This window comes from Coturnix japonica, chromosome 1, assembly GCF_001577835.2.
Source record: "Coturnix japonica isolate 7356 chromosome 1, Coturnix japonica 2.1, whole genome shotgun sequence".
In the NCBI taxonomy this organism is placed as follows: domain Eukaryota; kingdom Metazoa; phylum Chordata; class Aves; order Galliformes; family Phasianidae; genus Coturnix; species Coturnix japonica.
Window position 1 is genome coordinate 153737616 of NC_029516.1, and position 19662 is coordinate 153757277.

Genomic DNA, 19662 nt, shown 5'->3' on the forward strand with positions numbered 1-19662 from the left:
TCTACATTGTTCTTTTTTTGTTTGTTTGGTTGGTTTGTTTTTTTTTTTTTTTTTTTAATTTGATTTTGTCCTTCAGATACATGGCAGTGCTATTTTTAATAGGCTGTTCTGCAGAAATATGTTGATGCTTATGAGGTCCTTATAGAATATTCAGCTGAACTGAGTATTTAACTAAAGGCACCCTGTCAGAGCTCACTAATATTCCGTTCATATTTTGATGCAGGAAGAGATAGATATCTCCAGACAGCAACTCAGAATATCTACGAACAAAATCATTTTTGGCACTACCTTCAGTCCTTCCACTGATTTGTAGAGATGACATGGGATAACTCAGATGTGTTATAACACAGGCAAAGAGAAGGTAAAATTCTTTCAGAACAGCATAGTCTGATAGATAAAATTTCAGAAGGCAAAAAACAGCAGTAGCATTAAACTAATTTTGTGGAAAGTCTTGATATTTCTGTTCTGAGAACTGGAAAAACGCCCTTAAGGCTGAGATTGGGATGAACCTTGAGGGCCTGTCCTGCTGGAATCTCTTTCATGCAGTCAAAGATATGGCTTCCCTTCTGTACAACCATAATTCTATATTGAGCAGAAAATTTCAGAAAATAAATTGAGTTTCTCACAAAGACTCATGTTGTTTATATTCATTCCCCTGTTTAGATCTCAGTTCAGATTTCCTTGTGGGGAAAAAGCTTGGATGTGGAAAATGTCTTCTCTCTTTGAGGGAAGGTCTCAGTCATGCTGTTTTTGCACAGTTTGTGTTTAAGTTACAGAATGAATCAAACAGTCTTGGACTGACCTACTAAACAACATTGTTTAAAGGTTAGCTGAAAATTTTGGCAGGACGAAAAGTACTTTGGAGCTATGACAGCCTGCAAAGACTATTTCATTTTGAATCAATTTCTTCATCATTATTTTCAAAGCTAGAAAACTGTAATGAGTTGTTAAAACCAAAGTAAAAACTTGAAATAAAAAGAAAAAAAAAGCTTTAACATGGCACTATATGTGGTCCTATTCTCATAATAAATGTGTTAGTCAAATCACAATGAAAGGTGAGTTAACATACACTTGACTGAAAAAGAGGTTTATTGTCTTAACCATTACAGAAAATTAAGGTTGGGTCTTACAAACCTGGCTGTGAAAAGTGTTCTTTGCCCTGTATTAAATCTTGGCAAAATTTGTCTAGGTGTAAGAGCACATTTTACTTTTTGTGAAATATCTTTCCAAGTATTAGCATTGCAATTTATTGTGTGCAAATAATGGTAAAATAAAACTTAGTACTTAAAATTATGTTGATTTGAACTTGGCTTGCTTTTAAGTTCTAGCATTCTAGTGGAATTTTACAATCAGAATATACATATCTGCTTAGATGCTAATTATATTTGTGGCTAAAGATATGTTCTCTACTTCAATTTAGTAAGACTTTAACAACATCACTTTACACTGTTTTATTGCATCCAAGTTAGCCATCATTAGGATTTTGCTGTGTGGGCTGACTAGCAAGACAGGTAAAAAATGGATTGAGTAATCAAGATCAGAGCGTTATGGTTGCTGTGTCATAGACAAGTAAAAATGACAAATAAAAACTGTGTTGCTGCAGGGTTCCATGCTGGCCTCTAGCCTGTTTAAACAGTGTATCAGTGCCCCATCTCTGGAAGAGTTCAAGGCCAGGTGAATGGGGTCCTGGGCAGCCTGGTCTAGTATTAAAATGTGGAGGTTGGCTGGACAGAAGTCCGAGTACCCTTCCAACCAGAATTATCCTATGATCCAATGACAGGAACTGAGGTGTGATATGCATAGAGGCCAATGTGGCTTGGATGTGTCTGTATGAGGGCCTGCTTCCAGTACCAAAGTACATATGAGTGAGACTAATAGCATCCTGCTCTCATTCTTAGGTATTAAGAATTCTGGCCATGTGAGTCTTTCTCATATATGCCCTGACATATCAGCTGAAAGCACAAAGCTGCAACCATTTTTTATCTTCCTAATTCTTATAAGCTTTTATTGGTACATACATAATTTTGCTCTTATTAATATTGTAGCACTCTAAGAATACTAAACTTTACATATAATTCAATGCATTTGAGTAACCAAGCAATAATGAATTTCACGAAGAAAACCAAGGAGATGGGTAGATATATGAATCGGTAGAAAGTATTTACAATCAAAAGTAGATTGTGGGAAGTGTTCAGTTTACAGGTGTTTCGCCCCTGTGGATGAAACATAAGTACTTCATATTAGGAATAAAAGTAGTAACAAAATATTAAGACTGATATCAACTTGCATATACTCTTCCTCAATTGCTTAAAAATTATCATCATATCACCTCTAAATACTTAGGAGAAAATCATTATTTTGTAATTTTCAAAGGGAAAACTACAGTCACAACGAAATACTCCATTACTTTCTGCGTTTCCACTCTTTCACAATATTATTAAACCGTAAATCGTGGCCATACGTTGTAATCTAACTGTCAATACTATTTTGCTGACACATTGCCAATTTTCGCCTCCTCGGCTTTGGGTCCTTCGGCTTCTATTCTTCTTGAATTCCCATGGAGGAACTTGGATTTGCTATAGGTCCAGCAAGCTCAGTACTGCAGAAAAAGAAAAATATTTCCTTAAACAAGTTTGTTGGTATCCTGCCATCCAGTCTTCTTCTCCCAAAACAGCAGGTGAGGTTTTGTGTTTGTAAGCTGTCAAAGTTAAAGAATTTAAGGTTTTGTGTGTCAGATCCCTTACTGAGATTTTTAAAATTCCCCACCAAAAAAAAAAAAAAAAGAAACAGAACAAACTAACTAAAAACAACTGACTTATGCCTAACTTTGAAGCTCTACAAGGAAGCACTAAAGTAGCTTTGCAGTTAAGACTTAAGTGGTTTTGCTGATTCCTGCAGATTTAAGATGTAATTTAGTTGGCATTATAGTTTAGTTATTAAGTATGGATAGTTTTGGCTGACATCCTCTCTGCCTTTCACTGAGGTGTTTGAATGTTGAAGAAGTTTTGCTGTGTTGATGGAAGCTGAAATAGAATGACTACAACATCTGCCGGTTGGATCTGACAGGAGCAGTGGGGGGCTCATCATTACCACCACCCTCAGCAAGATGGTATTTAGGGTGTGAATTTGAGAGAATGGTGTGGTGAAGAAGTTTTGTTTCTGTGATTAGTGTATTTGATACAATTAGCTTTAGGCCTTTACAGCTACAGGATAGGCATTAGGGAGAGATAGAGTAGCTGCAAAGAGGTATTAACAGCTGAAAAGGCACTATCCAGTCTATCTATGAGTCAAGGCAGAAGTCCTTTAGTTAGTTGATTTTGTTAATTCCACCTAGAACTAGAACTGGTGACTGAACTCTAATGATGTTCCCCAGGAGTTGGTACTGGTGCTAGCCGATACCAAAATGATTAATATCTTTATTGATGATCTGGACAAGGGAATTGGGTGCACCCTCAGTAAGCTTGCAGATGGCACAGAGTTGTGGTGAAGTGTTGATCTGCCTGAGGGTTGCAGGGCCCTTTAGAGGGATCTGGACAGGCTGGATAGCTGGGTTGATGCCAATGGAATAAAGTTCAACAGGTCTAAGTGCCAGGTCCTGCACTTTGGCCACAACAACCCCAGGTAGAGCTACAGATCTGGGGCAGTTAGGCTGAAAAGTTGTGTGGGGAAAAAATCTGGGAGTGTTAACTGACAGACAGCTTAACATGAGAGAACAGTGTGTCCAGTTTGCCAAGACGGTCATCGTCATTCCAGCTTGTATCAGAAATAGTGCAGCCAGTAGGAGCAGGGAAGTGATCCCCTCCCCAAACTCAGCACTAGTGAGGCTGAACCTCAAGTACTACGTTCAGTTTTGGGCCCCTCACTACAAAAAAAGACACTGAGTCATCAAGGCCCTGGAACATGTCCAGAAAAAGGCAATAAACTTATTGTCTTACGAGGCTGAGGGAAATGGGATTGTTCAGTCTAGGGTAAAGTAGGTTCAGGGGAGATCTTCCATTCTCTACAACTACCTGGAAGGAGGTTGTGATAAGCTGGGAGTCAGCCTCTTCTCCCACACAAAGTGATAGGACAAGAGGGAACAGCCTCAGCTTGCACCAGGGGAGGTTCACGTTGGATATTAAGAAATTCATCTCTGAAAGGGTGATGAAATATTGGAACAGGCTGCCTAGGGATGTGGTGGAGTCACTGTCCCTGGAATTGTTTGAGGAAATGGTAGATGTAGTACTTAGGAACATGGTTTAGTGGGCAGTGTTTGAGATAGGTGGACAGTTGGACTAGATGATCTGAGATATCTTTTCCAGTCCTAATTTTTCTACAGTTCTATGACTCTGTATGTTACACATGAATACAGAGTATGTGAAGAGGATGTGCTATCTAAATTTAAATTATATTTGTTAACTGTTTATGGGCTGGTTTGGCCCAGTTCTGTGACTAGCAGGGTGGAGAGAGATGGGCCCCAAAAAATAACAGCAGCAACAATCTGAGGACAACCAAACTAATTTACTAAAGAAGATATTGGAATGCAAGTTAACACACTATAATACAGTATACTACAGTGTAATTATAATTGCGGCTAATAAATCAAATATAATGAGAGAGTGTCCAAAAAACTGAGGGCCTTACACCAATGCTGAGGTGAAATGTGTGGTCAGATTGAGCAGCAGGGAGGAGAACCTGACAACTGAAAAAGGAAAAGAGGTCATCAGGTGACCTTGCCAGGGGTTATATCTCCTTGCTGAATGCAAAGTCTTCTGGTGTATGTAGTATGTAGGTCTTCTTCTCTTCTGGGACAGGTACCCGGAACTGGAGCATTTACTTTTTAACTCCCAGTGCACGAAATGATGTTATGATATGGAATACTGATAACCAAAAATCATAAAATCACAGCAATACTTTACATTGAAAATTCAGTGTTTTTGTGGCTTTGTTTTTTTGTTTCTCTTTATTCAGTTATCTTTTTCTACACCACAAGTTTCTGTGTTCTTAACTATAACATAGGTCTGATTCTTGAATACATCTTAGTTTAGGGAATCATTACTTCATGTGTACGATCAGTATGCATCTGCTTAACATAATAGGAGGGGGAAAAATAAGCAGTAGACAATACTCCTTCATAAGGATTAAAGAGCAGCTGTTTTTTAGAAACACACCCTTTCTGACCTGCTGAAGCAGAAGCTGGGGCACACATATCATGCAGTGACAAGAGTCTTCAGAATGTACTTATCTGACAATGAACAAATCGCAATTTTTCAAGGAAGAACATGCCTTTGATCTACATAGACTGAAACAGAGTTTTTGCTTATATCATTGCACATGCACAGTATGCATCTTCCACTTCTACCCTTTGGCAAACGGGATCTTTGTCCCACATTTTTTGAAAAAATATAGACACATCTAACTGACAATATAAGCCAGTGTGTTCTATTCCATCTGCATACGAGTATCTGTGCAAGCTGGCCAAACAAAAGCATTTGAATTACCCAGTTTCTAGGAGCTTGCAGTGAATATTAGAAATGCCAATGCAGCACAGAAACACACTGCACAATTCTGTAAATACAAGTAACCACTGCTTGAGAATTTCTCTGTACTGTTGATGGAAAACAGACCACTGCCCAGCCTTGAAAGCAAGCGACACTAAGGGAACCATCCGCAAACTGGCTACAGAAAGTTGTAGACTTTCCCTGCATAGAGCCAGATGGATAGAACAGAACTGGACCCAGTGAAGAGCAAATAGGGGTGTATATGACTGAGACCAGGGGCTCAGTCACAGTCACTGTCTCTCAAACTTAGCTGTACCCTCAGTATCTCTAAAAGTGATTCCTATGTAAAAACTCAAGGGAGGTAGGCTTTTTGTCAGACCCTTCCATTTTTCTGGTCCTTTACCATGAAAGAAGCCAGCAATGTTATGATTTATTTTTTTTTCATATGGAAACAGTGAAATTATCTCCAGTGCTTTCTTGAAATACCAGACTATAATGTTTATCCACAAATAGAAGAACTTTGTAAGAAAAAAAAGACTCATCTTTTCTCCAGTCTGGCAAATTCCAGGTACACCAAATTTAATAAGTAGCTGTCATAGAAATCTTCTCATTATGGGGAAGAACATTATTTCTTATGCCTGTTCACAGGGGAAGGACATTTTCTTGAACTACATCCTGCCCTTAAGTGTAAAAGAGTTTTTGGACAGCATAGCTTATGAGTGAGCAATTATATTCCCTGCAGACCTTCCAAGATTCATATTGTGTGTTTAAAGCACAGAAGATGCACATGGTGGTTGTCAGCTTGCCATTTAAGAACACACATAAGGCAAAACTGGGAAAAAAGGTAAATAGCACAGCTAATGAACCAATGAAAAATGTATCTGAAGGACAGAAAAAAAGCTGGTGAAGGCTAAACTTGGCATACAGTTGATACATCTGCCATGGATTTATTCTAAAATGTGTATTTCTCCAGCCAGTGGTCTTAGAACACACTGACAGTCACTGTCCACGTTCAGTTCAGTTTCAACTCAGTCTTTGAGCAGAAACTAGGTGATTAATCTGATTTTTCGAGTGAATGCATATCCAAATTAGACAAGATGAAAAACATTGGAGAACTGGAAGAGAAAGAAAAGTAGACAGAGTGACTGAATAGATTCAGTTCATTTCTATTAATAAAGCTGAAAAACTAGACCTCCCTACAACATATTAATAGAAAACTTTCAAGAGAAAATATGCAGTTTATTGCTTTATTCAGTTTAAATGACTGTCATAATTCTGTTTATTTATTTTTCTGTCATCTCCCTAATTCTGTATTCAGTCAAGCCTACAAACAAGCATTAAGCTTTCCAAAACTTGTTTCTTTTCATAGAAATAGGCAGAGCCAGAAAATGGAGAAAAGAAGGCGGAGAAGGAAAAGTTTCCTTCTGAATAACCTGCTCAAATCTGAAAGGATGTTCAGAAAGGGAAAATGATGCTACAAATGTCTCTGTTACTTGTGTTTTTTGCAACAAACTGTGCAAAGTAGGAGTGTGTCAGACTCCAGTGAGGCCCATAAAAGTTCTCAGATTAGCAAGTGTTGCCCTGAGGAGGAAAATGACTTTTCTAGTCTCTTTGGTATCCTTCCCTAACCTCATGAATTTTGAAAGGGTTGGTTTATTAATTTGCATTATTTCCTTCTAGCAGCATGGCAGCTTGTCATGATTTTATGATCATCGGTATTCCACATCATAACATCAGGTAGTATACTGGGCATTAAAGTGCTAATGCCCCAGTTCTATACAACAAAGAGAAGAAACCACGTTCCCTGGAAGACTGTTCACTGCGCTGCTATCATTCCTGCACAGGGGGGAACCCATATAAGGTGGTGGCAGGTCATCTGACACTCTCTCTTTCCTTTGGCTTTTCTCTTTGCCGCTCTTCTCCGTCTCTCCTCGCTGCTGCCTGTCCCAACTGCATGAACTACTTCAGTATTACTGTAAGGCCTACAGATTCCAGATACTCTCTCATTATATGTGATTTATTGCCTTCAAGCCTAATTATCTTGCATTCCGATACCATATTTAGTAAATTAGATTGTTTCTCCTCAGAACCAGCCCATAAGCCATTGACACAGCTAGGAAAAGTAGACAAAATGTTACAATAAGCAGGGTCTGAGAATATTCAGTTACACTGGGATTGTAGCTAACTGAAATACTAACCCTGTCTGGGTTTGAAGTTTTGATCTATTCGCATGTTCATCTCCAAACCAAATATCTAATTCACTTCTCTTTACCATTGGGAAGTCTAACAGAGCTATTCATGTGCAGCTGATCCTTAAGAACTGCATTTTATTTTCAATGGCTGTTAACGTTTCTGAGCAATTAATCAGAATCATTGCAATTATAGGTAAGTCTTGACTTATTAGGTATTTAATGATGTTCTGTGTGCTGATTCATTTTACTGAGAAGTATCAGTGAATCAAATGGAGAGCATCTGCTTGTGTCACTGTGGCAAAAAAGAAATTTAAAATGTTAAAAACTGCTATGTCATTGTTTGTACAGTTATTTTCATTAATTATTTTAGTGAAGTATTTCAGTCTTCACTTTTATGTATAAAGCTTTGTGACCTCATGGCCAAGAAGGCCAATGGAATCCTGGGGTGCATTAAAACGACCATGGCTGGCAGGTCAAGGGAAGTGATCCTCACCCTCTATTCATCCCTGGTAAGGCCACATCCAAACTGATGTTCAGTGCTGAGCTCATCAGTTCAAGAAAGGCATGGCTCTCCTAGAAGGAGTCCAGTGGAGAGGTAGAAAGATAGCTATGGGTCTGGAGCATCTGCATGAAGAAAGGCTGGGAGACCTGTTCTGCTTGGAGAAGGGAAGGCTGAGGGGGGATCTCATCACTATTTATAAATATCTAAGGTGCAGGAGTCAAGTCAATGGGAGCAGACACTTTTCAGTGCTGTGCCTCAATAGAACAAGGGACAATGGGCAGAAATTCCAACACAGAAAGTTCTACAATAACACAAGGAAGAACTCTGAGACTGATGAAGCATTGGGGCAGGCTGTGCAGAGAAGTTGTGGAGTCTCGTTCTCTGGAGATATTCAAGATCCATCTGGACGCCCTCCTGTGCAGACTGCTATGGGGAACCTGCTTTAGCAGGGAGTTGGGCTGGATGATTTCTAGAAGTTACTTCCAGCCCCTACAATTCCATATCTGTTTCCATAAGTACAACAAACAAACAAACAAACAAACACTCCCTTTGTATTCTGTTTCCTGTGAATGCTATGGAAACTCTAGAGGCAACTACACTGTGAATTTGTTTTGCTGAAGGGACCTGATCTGGTTCTGATTTCTCTGATGTTATCCAACATTGTAGGCTCTGGTGCCCTAATCCTGATTGAACTGGTTAATTCCCTTAATCACAAAGCTGTAGAAAAAGTTGAGGAAAATCTAACTGAGTGGTTTCTTTCCTGCAGGAATTATGATTATAATGACATCCTTCTTCAGTCAGCTGTAGACTTGAACAGCATGGACTTGAGAATATTAACAGTAATTGGCACAGGACTCAGGGTTCCTGACCTGACCAAAAAGCAGACAGTAGAAACGTACCCAAAGGAGTACAAAGAACAGTTCCCAGCTTTCAGAAAGGAGAATTAGTGCTAATTCAGTCAACCAAGTTAAAGCACTTAAATTGTAATTAAATGTTATTTGTCTTACTGAACCTGTCTTCACAGAGTAAGTGCCTAAGTTCACAATTATAACTGAAGGTGAGGGGAGGGAAAGGGAGATAGATACATAGGAGAATACATAGTGGTGTCTATAGAGAGATAAAATAAATCTACCAAATTGAAGAAACTACTTAATGAGATTTGGACTTGAATCTGTTATTAGTGCCAAGCAATTTTTTTTTCTTTCACCAAGGTAAGGGATTTTTTGTTTTGATTTGTTTGTTTGTTTGTTTATTTTTTGTTTTTTTGTTTTTTTTAAATAAATCACAAAATAAATTGTAATAAATGTATTTATAGATAAACTTAGCTGGCCTATATAACCATAAATAACCTAAGAGCAATGCCTTTGAGACAGCCTACACATACATATATTTGTATATATATATATTTGAGACAGCCTAGTTATACTGTGGGCCCAGGCAGAATTAGTTCCCAGCCCAGAAAGGCTTCAAGTCCCCAGTTCTACAAACAGATGCGTACAAGTTATGAGAACACACCATTTTTCCCCCATTTAATCTGAAGAAAACAGGCCCACGAGGACAAGAATAGAGATGTAGTGCGCAGTATGCAGTTACAAGCTCCCCCTCTGTGGGCATCTGAGGAAAAAGCCTGTATGTTCATCACTGTGTGCATTTTCCTGGCATCAACACTGTTCCCCATTTGTTCTTCCTTCATTATTCAGCTAATGTAGTATAAATAGTTATTAGTACTGAACATCTTTTGCGACATATGGTGGCACTGTCTTCAGCACAAAAAAAAATGGAGCAAGCAGTCAAATTTGTGGAAACTAATTTGGACATTTTTAATAATGTTATGCAGTTCCTGGATAAATGAAGTGCAAAAGAATAACTGTAAAAGAAAAGTCAGCAGGAGATTTGGGTTAATTTTCCAGATGTCTGAAGAAGACACTTGAATAGTTTGTAGAGTGTTTATCCAGTCAGTGGAGCTTGGAACCATAAAGAAAAGGCTGCAATGAAGATACATTACTCTGTTGCTTCAGGACATTGTTCACTAACCTCGCCAACTGTGTTATTTGATAAAAGTGACAGCATGAAACTCTATATCTGGACCTCCCAGAAATGCAATATATCATCTGTAGACATTGTATTGTGTGTTCTATTATAACCCTTTGCCTGCACTAATAAAACTGCTTCACTACATGTGCGGTTTATAAAGTGCTGACGTTGTATTTTACATACTTGATCCATACCACCTCGTTAATCTTTTCCTGTGTTTCTTTTTTTATGTAGTAAGTCATTTAGAGAACATTGCCAGTGTTCTTCCTCTATAGTTAAAGGTGGTAACTCTAAATCTGGACACATATAATATGTAATGTAAGTTAGTTTTCCACAATAGCCAGAGGATCCAACCAGTGCCAAAAGTGTTATGTCACATCTGTAATGGTCATGATTTTAAGAAAAGTAGGAAACCTAATTTACTGAAAAAAATGAATATAAAAAAATTGATGGTCCGTTGTCCAGAATTTAAAAATTTCCTTCAATTCTGAAAAATTTCTTGTGCCTGAGAAACAAACCTTCTCCTTCCCATGTCATACTTCAGCAATACAGTCACAACTCGTTGGAATCTGAGTATTAGGAGGCAACAATTTTTTAAGTCTATTCAGAAATTCGGTAATTACTCATTACACCTCCTTACTGTATTAATGTTGAATGTTTTGCATTTTAATTGGGATAAATATTAGAACTAAGCAGCTACTGCCAAAACAGTGCGGAACATCTTCCTGATGGCATTGTCAGCAAGCATCTCTTCATGGCATGAGAAGCTTCTGCACTTTTTTGGGTCTACTCAGTCCAAGGACACATTCTGGGGTTAAAAAAAAAAAATAAAAATAAATAAAGATGAAAATTTTCTAGTCAGGAACTGGTCCAAGAGTCATATTTTTTCCTCCAGCCAAACAAAGAGCTAAGCTATGTATACCCAAGTAAGAGGGTTGGTTTTTTTATTGATGTTTTGATTTGTTTTTTGTTTTGTTTTGTTTTGGAGGGAGGCCCCTGTTAAAAAGTTGGCAACACAATTCAGACACTGCCTGTTCTGATACAATATTATTCTAGACCTTTGTATTTTTAAATAAGCACCCAGAATCCTTGTGAATACATTTTTTTTTAATTTTTTTTTTTTTTTTAATCAAAAGATGAACACTTTATTAGTCTTCTTAAAGGATATTGTCAAGATGCTTATGGTATGAGAGTAGATCATCTTTTCTTTCACAACAGTCAGGGACAGCATCAGTGCTGATGTCTGGAAGGCAAATATGTCTCTGTTAAGATCACTGGCATTTCATTAATGTACACCAGGTCTGTACTTGGCTCAGTTAACTTTTCTGACAATATCCAGACATATACAGAAAGATGCATGCTGACTCTCATTTCAGTCCAGACTAAATAGCATTTTCTCCTGGTAGGAGTCCCAGTGATTTCAGAAACTGTCTGAGAACTTACCTATTATTCATCTCCAAAAGAACATGTCTTCTATTGTTTATTGGTATTATCATAATCATGTAAAATCCAAAACTCTGTGCATTTAGTTAAATCTCAAATACTAAGTTGTTTAGTGTAGATTTACTGTTCTGAAGTAATAATTTTAAGATAAATAGTTGCCTGCACTTCTTTAGTAAGTCTTCAGCTACTGATTTAAACCAGTGTATTTGTGTAACATGTAAAGGAAAAATTATCTTGTGCTTCTTTTATTAAAAAGAGTATATCAACTCAAGCTGTCTTTGATGCATGTGTTGATTCAATTCTATATCGCTTATGTCAAATGTAGCATGCTGCTCCTGTATATCTCTTTTATAAGAGAAAGTATCAGCTAATGGTCACATCAAAATATGTCATAAAAACCTTGAATATACTTAAAGCTTCCTTGAAAAGATAACTGGAAAATATGAAATAGTTAATGATATATTTATTTCTGTTTAAACTCAGTTTTAGGAATCATATTTTAAAATTGAAATCATGTCACTGACAATGGATAGATGATAAAGGATTGTACAAGATAGGAATACAGCCTGACAAGGATTAGTGAAATGCTATGGAGTGCTACTGTTTGGTTCATATTGTGTAAAAATTATGTAATACATATGTAAGAGTTTTGTTTAGTATAGAAGTATGTAAACTTACTTTTAAGACAATTAGCAGGGAACATACTGTAAATAGTTCATTTTTCCTTTGGAATTCAGTTCTACTGTTTATAGATCTTTTGCTTTAGTAAAAAAAAATTGTGCTTTCCATTTTCTTAGTGACTTCCACCTGGTGGTCTGGGAATTCTCTGCAAGTGAAGTGTTGCTGTTTAAATAACAAAAGTATTTCTTGTGAATGTGTTTCTGAATTTGGCATTAGGTTTTGAGATATCTGTGTTTTACAGTCCTTTGTCTCCCTGTGTACTTTACTAAAAAGGGAAGTCAAGCTTTATTATGTAAGTGGAATTTTGGGAGATTTGTATGAAACTTTTTGCAGTGAAAGAATGGTAGACTGACTTAAGCAAGTGTCGCTGGTTTTTGTGAACATGGAGAGCCTGTGGAATTTTCCTTGTTTTCTATCTCTATCCAAATGTTACTTTTTGTATCATAGATAGCATGGAAATAATTTTGCAGTGGTAACAGGGAACTAACAGCCTCCCTTTCTTCTTTCCTCAGTTTGTTGCCCAGCCCAACTGCCAGCAGCTGCTTGCATCCCGCTGGTATGACGAGTTCCCTGGATGGAGGAGGCGACACTGGGCTGTGAAGATGTTGACATGTGTTGTCATAGGACTCCTTTTCCCAGTCTTCTCTGTGTGCTACTTGATAGCTCCCAAAAGCCCCTTAGGGCTGTTCATCAGAAAGCCATTTATCAAGTTTATCTGCCATACTGCATCCTACTTGACTTTTCTGTTCCTGTTGTTGCTTGCATCTCAGCATATTGACAGGTCAGACGTGAGCATGCAGGGACCACCTCCAACCATCGTCGAGTGGATGATATTACCGTGGGTCCTGGGTAAATGTATTACTAAAGAAAATACAGTGAAAAGTGTCTTAACCCCTGTGGTATTGCCAAGCATTCCTGAGGGGGAAGTCATGGTTGAGAGTCATAAATCTGTCACAAATTACTGAGATACTATAACAGGCAAATACTATGGTATCTATCAGTTATGTTATCTGTGTACTCCAATATTTAGTGGAATTAGAGATCTCAGGAAATGTTTAAAAATTACCAAACAGATGGATTTCTGACATATTACAGTGAAGGAAAAGATTAAATAGTGGCATGAAAAATTAATATTGATAATATTTTTAGAATCTGTTTTCTTGAGAGAAGAAATTGTTCTGATTCTTCTAAATTGTTGTGTTGGGGTTTTTTGTTTGTTTGTTTGTTTTTTGGTTTTTTTTTTTCCAGTGATATATATATATATATATATTTTTTTTTTTTAGTAGGATTCCTTTAACTCTGATAATTATTTTTTCATGTATTAGAATGAGGCATGGTGTCAATTCTGGAGCATTACTTTGTTACCTGTGAAGGTAAAGAGCTCTATCTTTCTACTATCATCGATCCACCTGCTGCAAGTAGTACTGACCAAGCTTTTCATGTGATTACATTAAAATATCCATGTGGAGTAATTTTTCTCTGCCAAACCATGGATGAAAACTTGTGCAACTTCATACAAAATCTTTTCTCATAAGAAGGCATAAGAAAGTTTGCTACAATTCTTCAAAAGGAATGATTAACTCCGTGTTCTTATACTTCAAAGTAAAATTTCAGTTGGAGTTTATTGAAAGGCATTTTTGCATGAGCCATGTCAACCTTACATGTTTGCCTCTGTGACTGCACTCTTATCAAATGCACTATCTTAGGTATTGCAGTATATTAGGTGAGTCTCCCTTTCTCTCTACCTACCTTGGCCTTTCCCGTGTTTCTTATTTCATTCATTTCAGTCTGATTCCTAACCACATCAGGACAAATACTATAACCAATACTGACTGAACTGGAACTGTGGAAGACTTGGTAGCTTAAACTGCAAGAGTTGAAGCTCGATATATTCATTTAAATCATCATCATGTAGAATTTAATGCACAGCTTTTTGGAATGTTTTGGTGGGTTTTTGATACACTTACCTCTCCCAGTGCTTCCCGTTAAGGTGCTGCTTCTCTTCGGCTTTGAAATTTTTCCTAGACATCCATCTTTTTTAAGAGCAAAAATCAAACAAAACATTTGGCGCCATTGATGACATAATTTATAATGTAGTGTGGAATTTGTTATACTCTATTTGTCAGTGCCTGGCATTCTGGAGGAGAATTAGTGCATTTTTCTCTGTACGTAGACTACTTTGCCACTAAAGGAAGAGGCAGGGCTACCTCTGCCTTTCAGTTAAATAAACAAGCTTGCCTGACCAGGAAGGAAGATGTGCACATTTACTTTTTGGGAAGATCTCAGAAGAAGCAACTTTATGGGATTTTCCCCAGCACAAAACAGCATATAAGTCTTCACTACAAGGTGTGCTTTCCTTCACTTAGTAAATATTGTTACTTACATTTTTAAAAGGACAGTATCTTGTATTAGTACTGTAAAGGAATTAACCAGTGTTTCAGGCTGGTCAGAATGATGCTTGCTTTGAACAAAGTGGACTAGATTCAGTGCATGAGACTCACATTCAAATGTAAATATATATATATATATATGAATATATGTGTATATATATATATATCCCAGTAAATTTTCCCATTTTTATGCCTTCAAGAAGTAAGAAACTAATACAAAGCTCATTAGTTTCACACATTACTTCCTCAGAAATAGATGCTACAAAACTGAGGAGAAGCAAAGGGTTCTTTGGTACTGTTCCATGCCTTATATCTCTTAAAGATATAACAACCTGTAGAAAATGGCACAATTTGAGAAGGGTAAGGGCTATTTTTAATATCATAATTATATGACTAACTCCTCCCCAGAAAACATTGCAGTGGGAAAAAGAACCTCCATTACCCTCAACTTCTAACACTGTTGTGTTCTTGCGAATGAGCTTAAATAACTCAGCACCCCAAAGCTTTTGTTTGAAGAAGCAATTAACCCTGAGAATAATTTCTATCTAGATGACTATCATTTCTCAAAGCAATATTAATATTCACAATAGAGCCTCATATGGACAAATTATCCCTCTACTGCCTGTGCTGAATAGTCCCTTCCTCCACAAGTCAGTGAAAAGACCTGTTGCATAAACAAATGTTTATGAGCATGAATAAAGATCAATGTTCAGATAAGATGTGGTCAGAAAGCTTGCGGTTAATCTAGACTATAATTTTCAGAGCAACTGGTGTCTTCCAAAATCTATTTATCAAAAGCATTGTATGTTTTACACAGTGATCCTAGTGGTTCAAAGTGGTTCCATGGGACATCCAGTTTCATGTTGAGTGTTTGGACTTTGGCTGCTGTTTTCAGTTCACATATATAAAGATTGTGGTACAGAGATCTTTTAATAAATTAAACTTTTTATTATGTTCCTACCAATAAGCTAAGGTTAGATTCTAGACCACAACTAAGTCTGCCTAAAAGAGTATGTATAGAATTCTTGAATTGCTTGAGGGATCCTGTCTGAAAAGTACGTAGATATCTTTGCATTTCATGGATGCAAATGAAAAATATTGAAGTCTGAGATGAAACTAACATGGCACAAGGATTTAGTTTTAGTCTGAAATTGGAAATGTGCCCAAGTAAATCATTTTCCCAAAGTAAAGGTTATCCTGGAGTAGCTACAGCATGTCAAAACTATTAACATTTTAAACAATAGAGGTCTTTGTTTGTCCTTCTTTCCATTAAAATGCCTTTGTGTGTAATTTGCATTTTAATAGCTCCTTCTCTAAAAATGGACAGGAAGAGGAGCTTTACTTTCCAGGCTTCTCTTCCAAAGGAATTTCAGCATGCGTATATTTCATAGAATTTGGGAAGTTTTAAGATTGTCCATTATGATCTAAGGTCTCCAACATTTAAAGGATAATTCTTATTTGCCTACTACTATGTAAAAGGAGACTGAATATGCATAATTAGTACATATTAGAAGTGTCACTAGAGGAAGGAGGTTCAGAGGAAAAAACTATATTAGGCTACATTTCCATGGAGACTATCAATTTTACATTTTAAATGTCTCTTAAGGAAATTTCTGCATTAATTTTGTCTTTTACATGATTAGAAGATTACACAAGCAGTGTGAAGTACATGGAGATTATCTATGGAGCAATAAGTCAGTGTAACAAGGCCAACAAACTTTATAGCTTTAAGAGAGAGTTGTGGAAAAATCAGTGAATAAGAGGAACTGGAATTGCCTTTCCTTGAATGTAAGAAAATGTGAGATAAGCTTTTGCTAGTAAGATTTTTTTTTCTCTTCATAGCAGCTGATAATTCAGATTTTCCAAGCATGCCAGATGCTTCACACTGCAGAAACATACTCTCATCTCCTGTACTTGAGAATATATCACCACTGAAAAAGCCAGGGCAGAAAACAACAACCCCATGTTGTAAAAAAGTGAGGAAGAACATTTGGCAGCATCAGTTTTCCCATCCAGTACCTACATTGCCTTTGAATGTGCTGAGAGTGATGCAAAGTGGAAATAAGCCCATGTGCCTTAAATTAGCTCATATACAGATAATACTAATCCCTACAGACTTCCCCATATCTGTTTTAATCTGCTTTAAACTTGAGCAGTGGCCACAATAAATGTCCCCTGAGTCCTCTGGGCATTCAGCTCACCAGAGAATGCTGTATAGTTCAGAGAAGTAAGCCAACAACAATTTCTATATTTCTGATGCTTAGAAGATGGGGCTAAAAAGCTCCTTGCCAGTTGTTTGGAATGATTGCATAGAGAAAGACAATTTTTAAGTAAATTTGTTTTCATGATGCTTTTACTCTTTTATGAGCATTGCAACTATTTTATTCAAAATAGTGCCTGGAGCAGTAATATGTTATTACCAAGTCTCTGAAACAATGTCTTCCCTATTTCTTTCTGTTAGTAGCTTATGTGAATTATTAGACCGTAGGAATCCGTGGAGCATGTGGTTGTGTTGTGTCAACAAATGGTTATGAAGAATATTTGGGAATGTGCACTGTTTTTAGTACTGAACATAATGTACATCAAAACGGATTACATAGCAAGACACTTCAGATGAAGGAATCATAAAGGTAGCAACACACATCATCTTCTAAATTTGTAAGATAAAACACGTAAGAAATGTAATTATACAAATTGATAAGTTGCATGGAATGGATATAAAGACTACTAATACAGCCATCAAAGTGAAACAGTACATAACCAATAGTGACAAAAATGGTACAGTGAAGTACAATACCTGACAAAGCTAGAGTGCAACTCCAGTCACAAGGGATAATGCACATAATGACCACACAAGGCCATTTAGTACAAACTGCTGCTCAACACAGGCTAACTAGGAAGATAAACTGAACATTCGATTTGAATACACTTATGTTATCTATAAAAAACTTCCTTCCCAATAGGCAATATCTATAAATAAGAAGTCTGATTTTATATGATAGTATCAAACAGTCACGTAAAGGCAAGTATTCAAGTATAAACAGATATTACATGTGACCTGTTTTTTTTCATTATACATAGATTCTTCTTGCACATCTTGTATTACTTTGTGGATCTAAGCCTTGAACATACTTGAAAACTTTATTTCTTCCTACTAACTTCATAACAGAAATCAAACTATTCTAGCAACACCAAGAGAATGAAACTAGTATTGGGAATAATAAAAAATATGTAGAAATTTATGGATACAACATCTTAATAAGCATCAGATTGCAGAACTCCACTTGTAGGATACATATTGTTTTATAAATTAATGCTCTGTTTGTTAACAAGATATAAGCCTTGCTTTTGCCCTCTCCACAATATTTTTGTGAAACTAAGAAAGAATTAAATCAACTTCAATGCATGCTTTCCAGAAAGTTTCAATGAAATAATGGAGATTAATGCATAGCTTTATGCATGATCCACTCCTTGTACAAACTTGGAGAGCTTAACAGATGTACAAGCAGTAAATGTGGATATATTTTTTCCTTAAACAGATTCATATACTCTTATGCAAAAGTACTTAAAAAAAGGGACCAATGCATTTGGGTGGATACATTTCTATCTACAACATTATTGCAGAGCAGAGTTCAAACATCGAAATGTGCAGAATTTCTGTGTTGTATCTCCATACTGAAGTATCTGTATCTATCCCTTACTCCAAACTCAAGTATTTAGCAAATTTGGTCATCATGAAACGGTTAAATGAAAGTAAGCATTAAGAGAAAGCAGCTCAGTTGCCTACAAAGTGGAAACTGACATCAATTTTGAAATCTTTGAAAATCTAGTATTTTTTGGATGCATGTGTTATAAATACCCTACAGGAAACCTATACGTTTTTTTAGCAATTCATGAAAAGGAAGCTTTGATAACCCCAGGACATCTAACATGACACTAGGCATTTCTGCTTAAGCATGTGATCTATCCCAAAATTGCAGTCTTTCATGCTCCTGGAGATCTTAACAACTACATCATCTCTGTGTACAGTCCACTGATATGTAAGGCTTAGGTACACAGAAGATAAATGGTTTGAGTGAGTAACTTTCTTAGCTCCTTTGGCCAACTCTTATTGAACATAACAGTTAATTCAGGGTTGCAATTTCTTGGTTTATGTTTCTGTTCTTTACCAAAACCCTGTTATACAGGAGAAGAAAAAGGAGCAATAAAGTTAAGATAGATACAGTAAGTTAAATCACCTTTAAAATTCTATTATGATAACATATCACAGTTCATTTGCATTTCACATTTTGCTAAAGATTTTCTAGAAGAAAAAAACCAAAAACTGCTAATTACTAATTACATGAGTTTCATTTCACCATTCATGAGAGTAACAGAAAAGTCAGACCTCTTGCTATTTAAGATACTATGTAAAGGGAACAACTATCCCACTTACAGAGACAAGTTTCTGAATAAATACTCAAGCAGCTGAACAATCTGATATTTGGTGAAACTAATCCATAAGTACTCAAGGGACTGTTCAGTTCTGATCAAAGAGCTATTTTTCCACCACAGTCACAATCATTAGGACATTTCTTACTTGATCTGGTTGCTCAAAACCCTATCCAACCTGGCCTTGAACACTTCCAGGGGTGGGGCATCCCCAATTTCACTTTGCCAGTGACTCATCATTCTCATAGTAAAAAATTTTTTCCTCATATCTAATTGAAATATGTTGTATTTTAGTTTAAAGCCATTAGAACTTGTCTTATTCCTACAAGCCCTTGTGTAAAAAACAAACAAACAACAACAAAAAACATTCCCTAGTTGCTTTTGAAATCATGTACGTTTCATAGAAATAGCTTTATTCCGTTAACAAAAGATGCCCTAGAATTACACCAGCGGAACTCACTGCTCTTCTTGCCACCATCATATGCCTTCAGTAGAAATCAGTTTGTCAG

The 19662-nt window shown here is 36.7% G+C and overlaps 1 protein-coding gene across 2 annotated transcripts in view; it reads left to right on the plus strand.

The window, feature by feature from the left end:
* The window catches only part of TRPC4 (transient receptor potential cation channel subfamily C member 4), a 132673-nt gene that overhangs the window by 85146 nt on the left and 27865 nt on the right, over positions 1-19662 (plus strand). Inside the window, exon 4 of one of the 2 annotated variants that reach the window (XM_015851914.2) lies at positions 12845-13181. In XM_015851914.2, the coding sequence (XP_015707400.1) occupies positions 12845-13181 (337 nt within the window). Of the gene's footprint in view, positions 1-12844; positions 13182-19662 lie in introns of those variants that run through there. The other variant, XM_032442118.1, reaches the window with a different exon arrangement.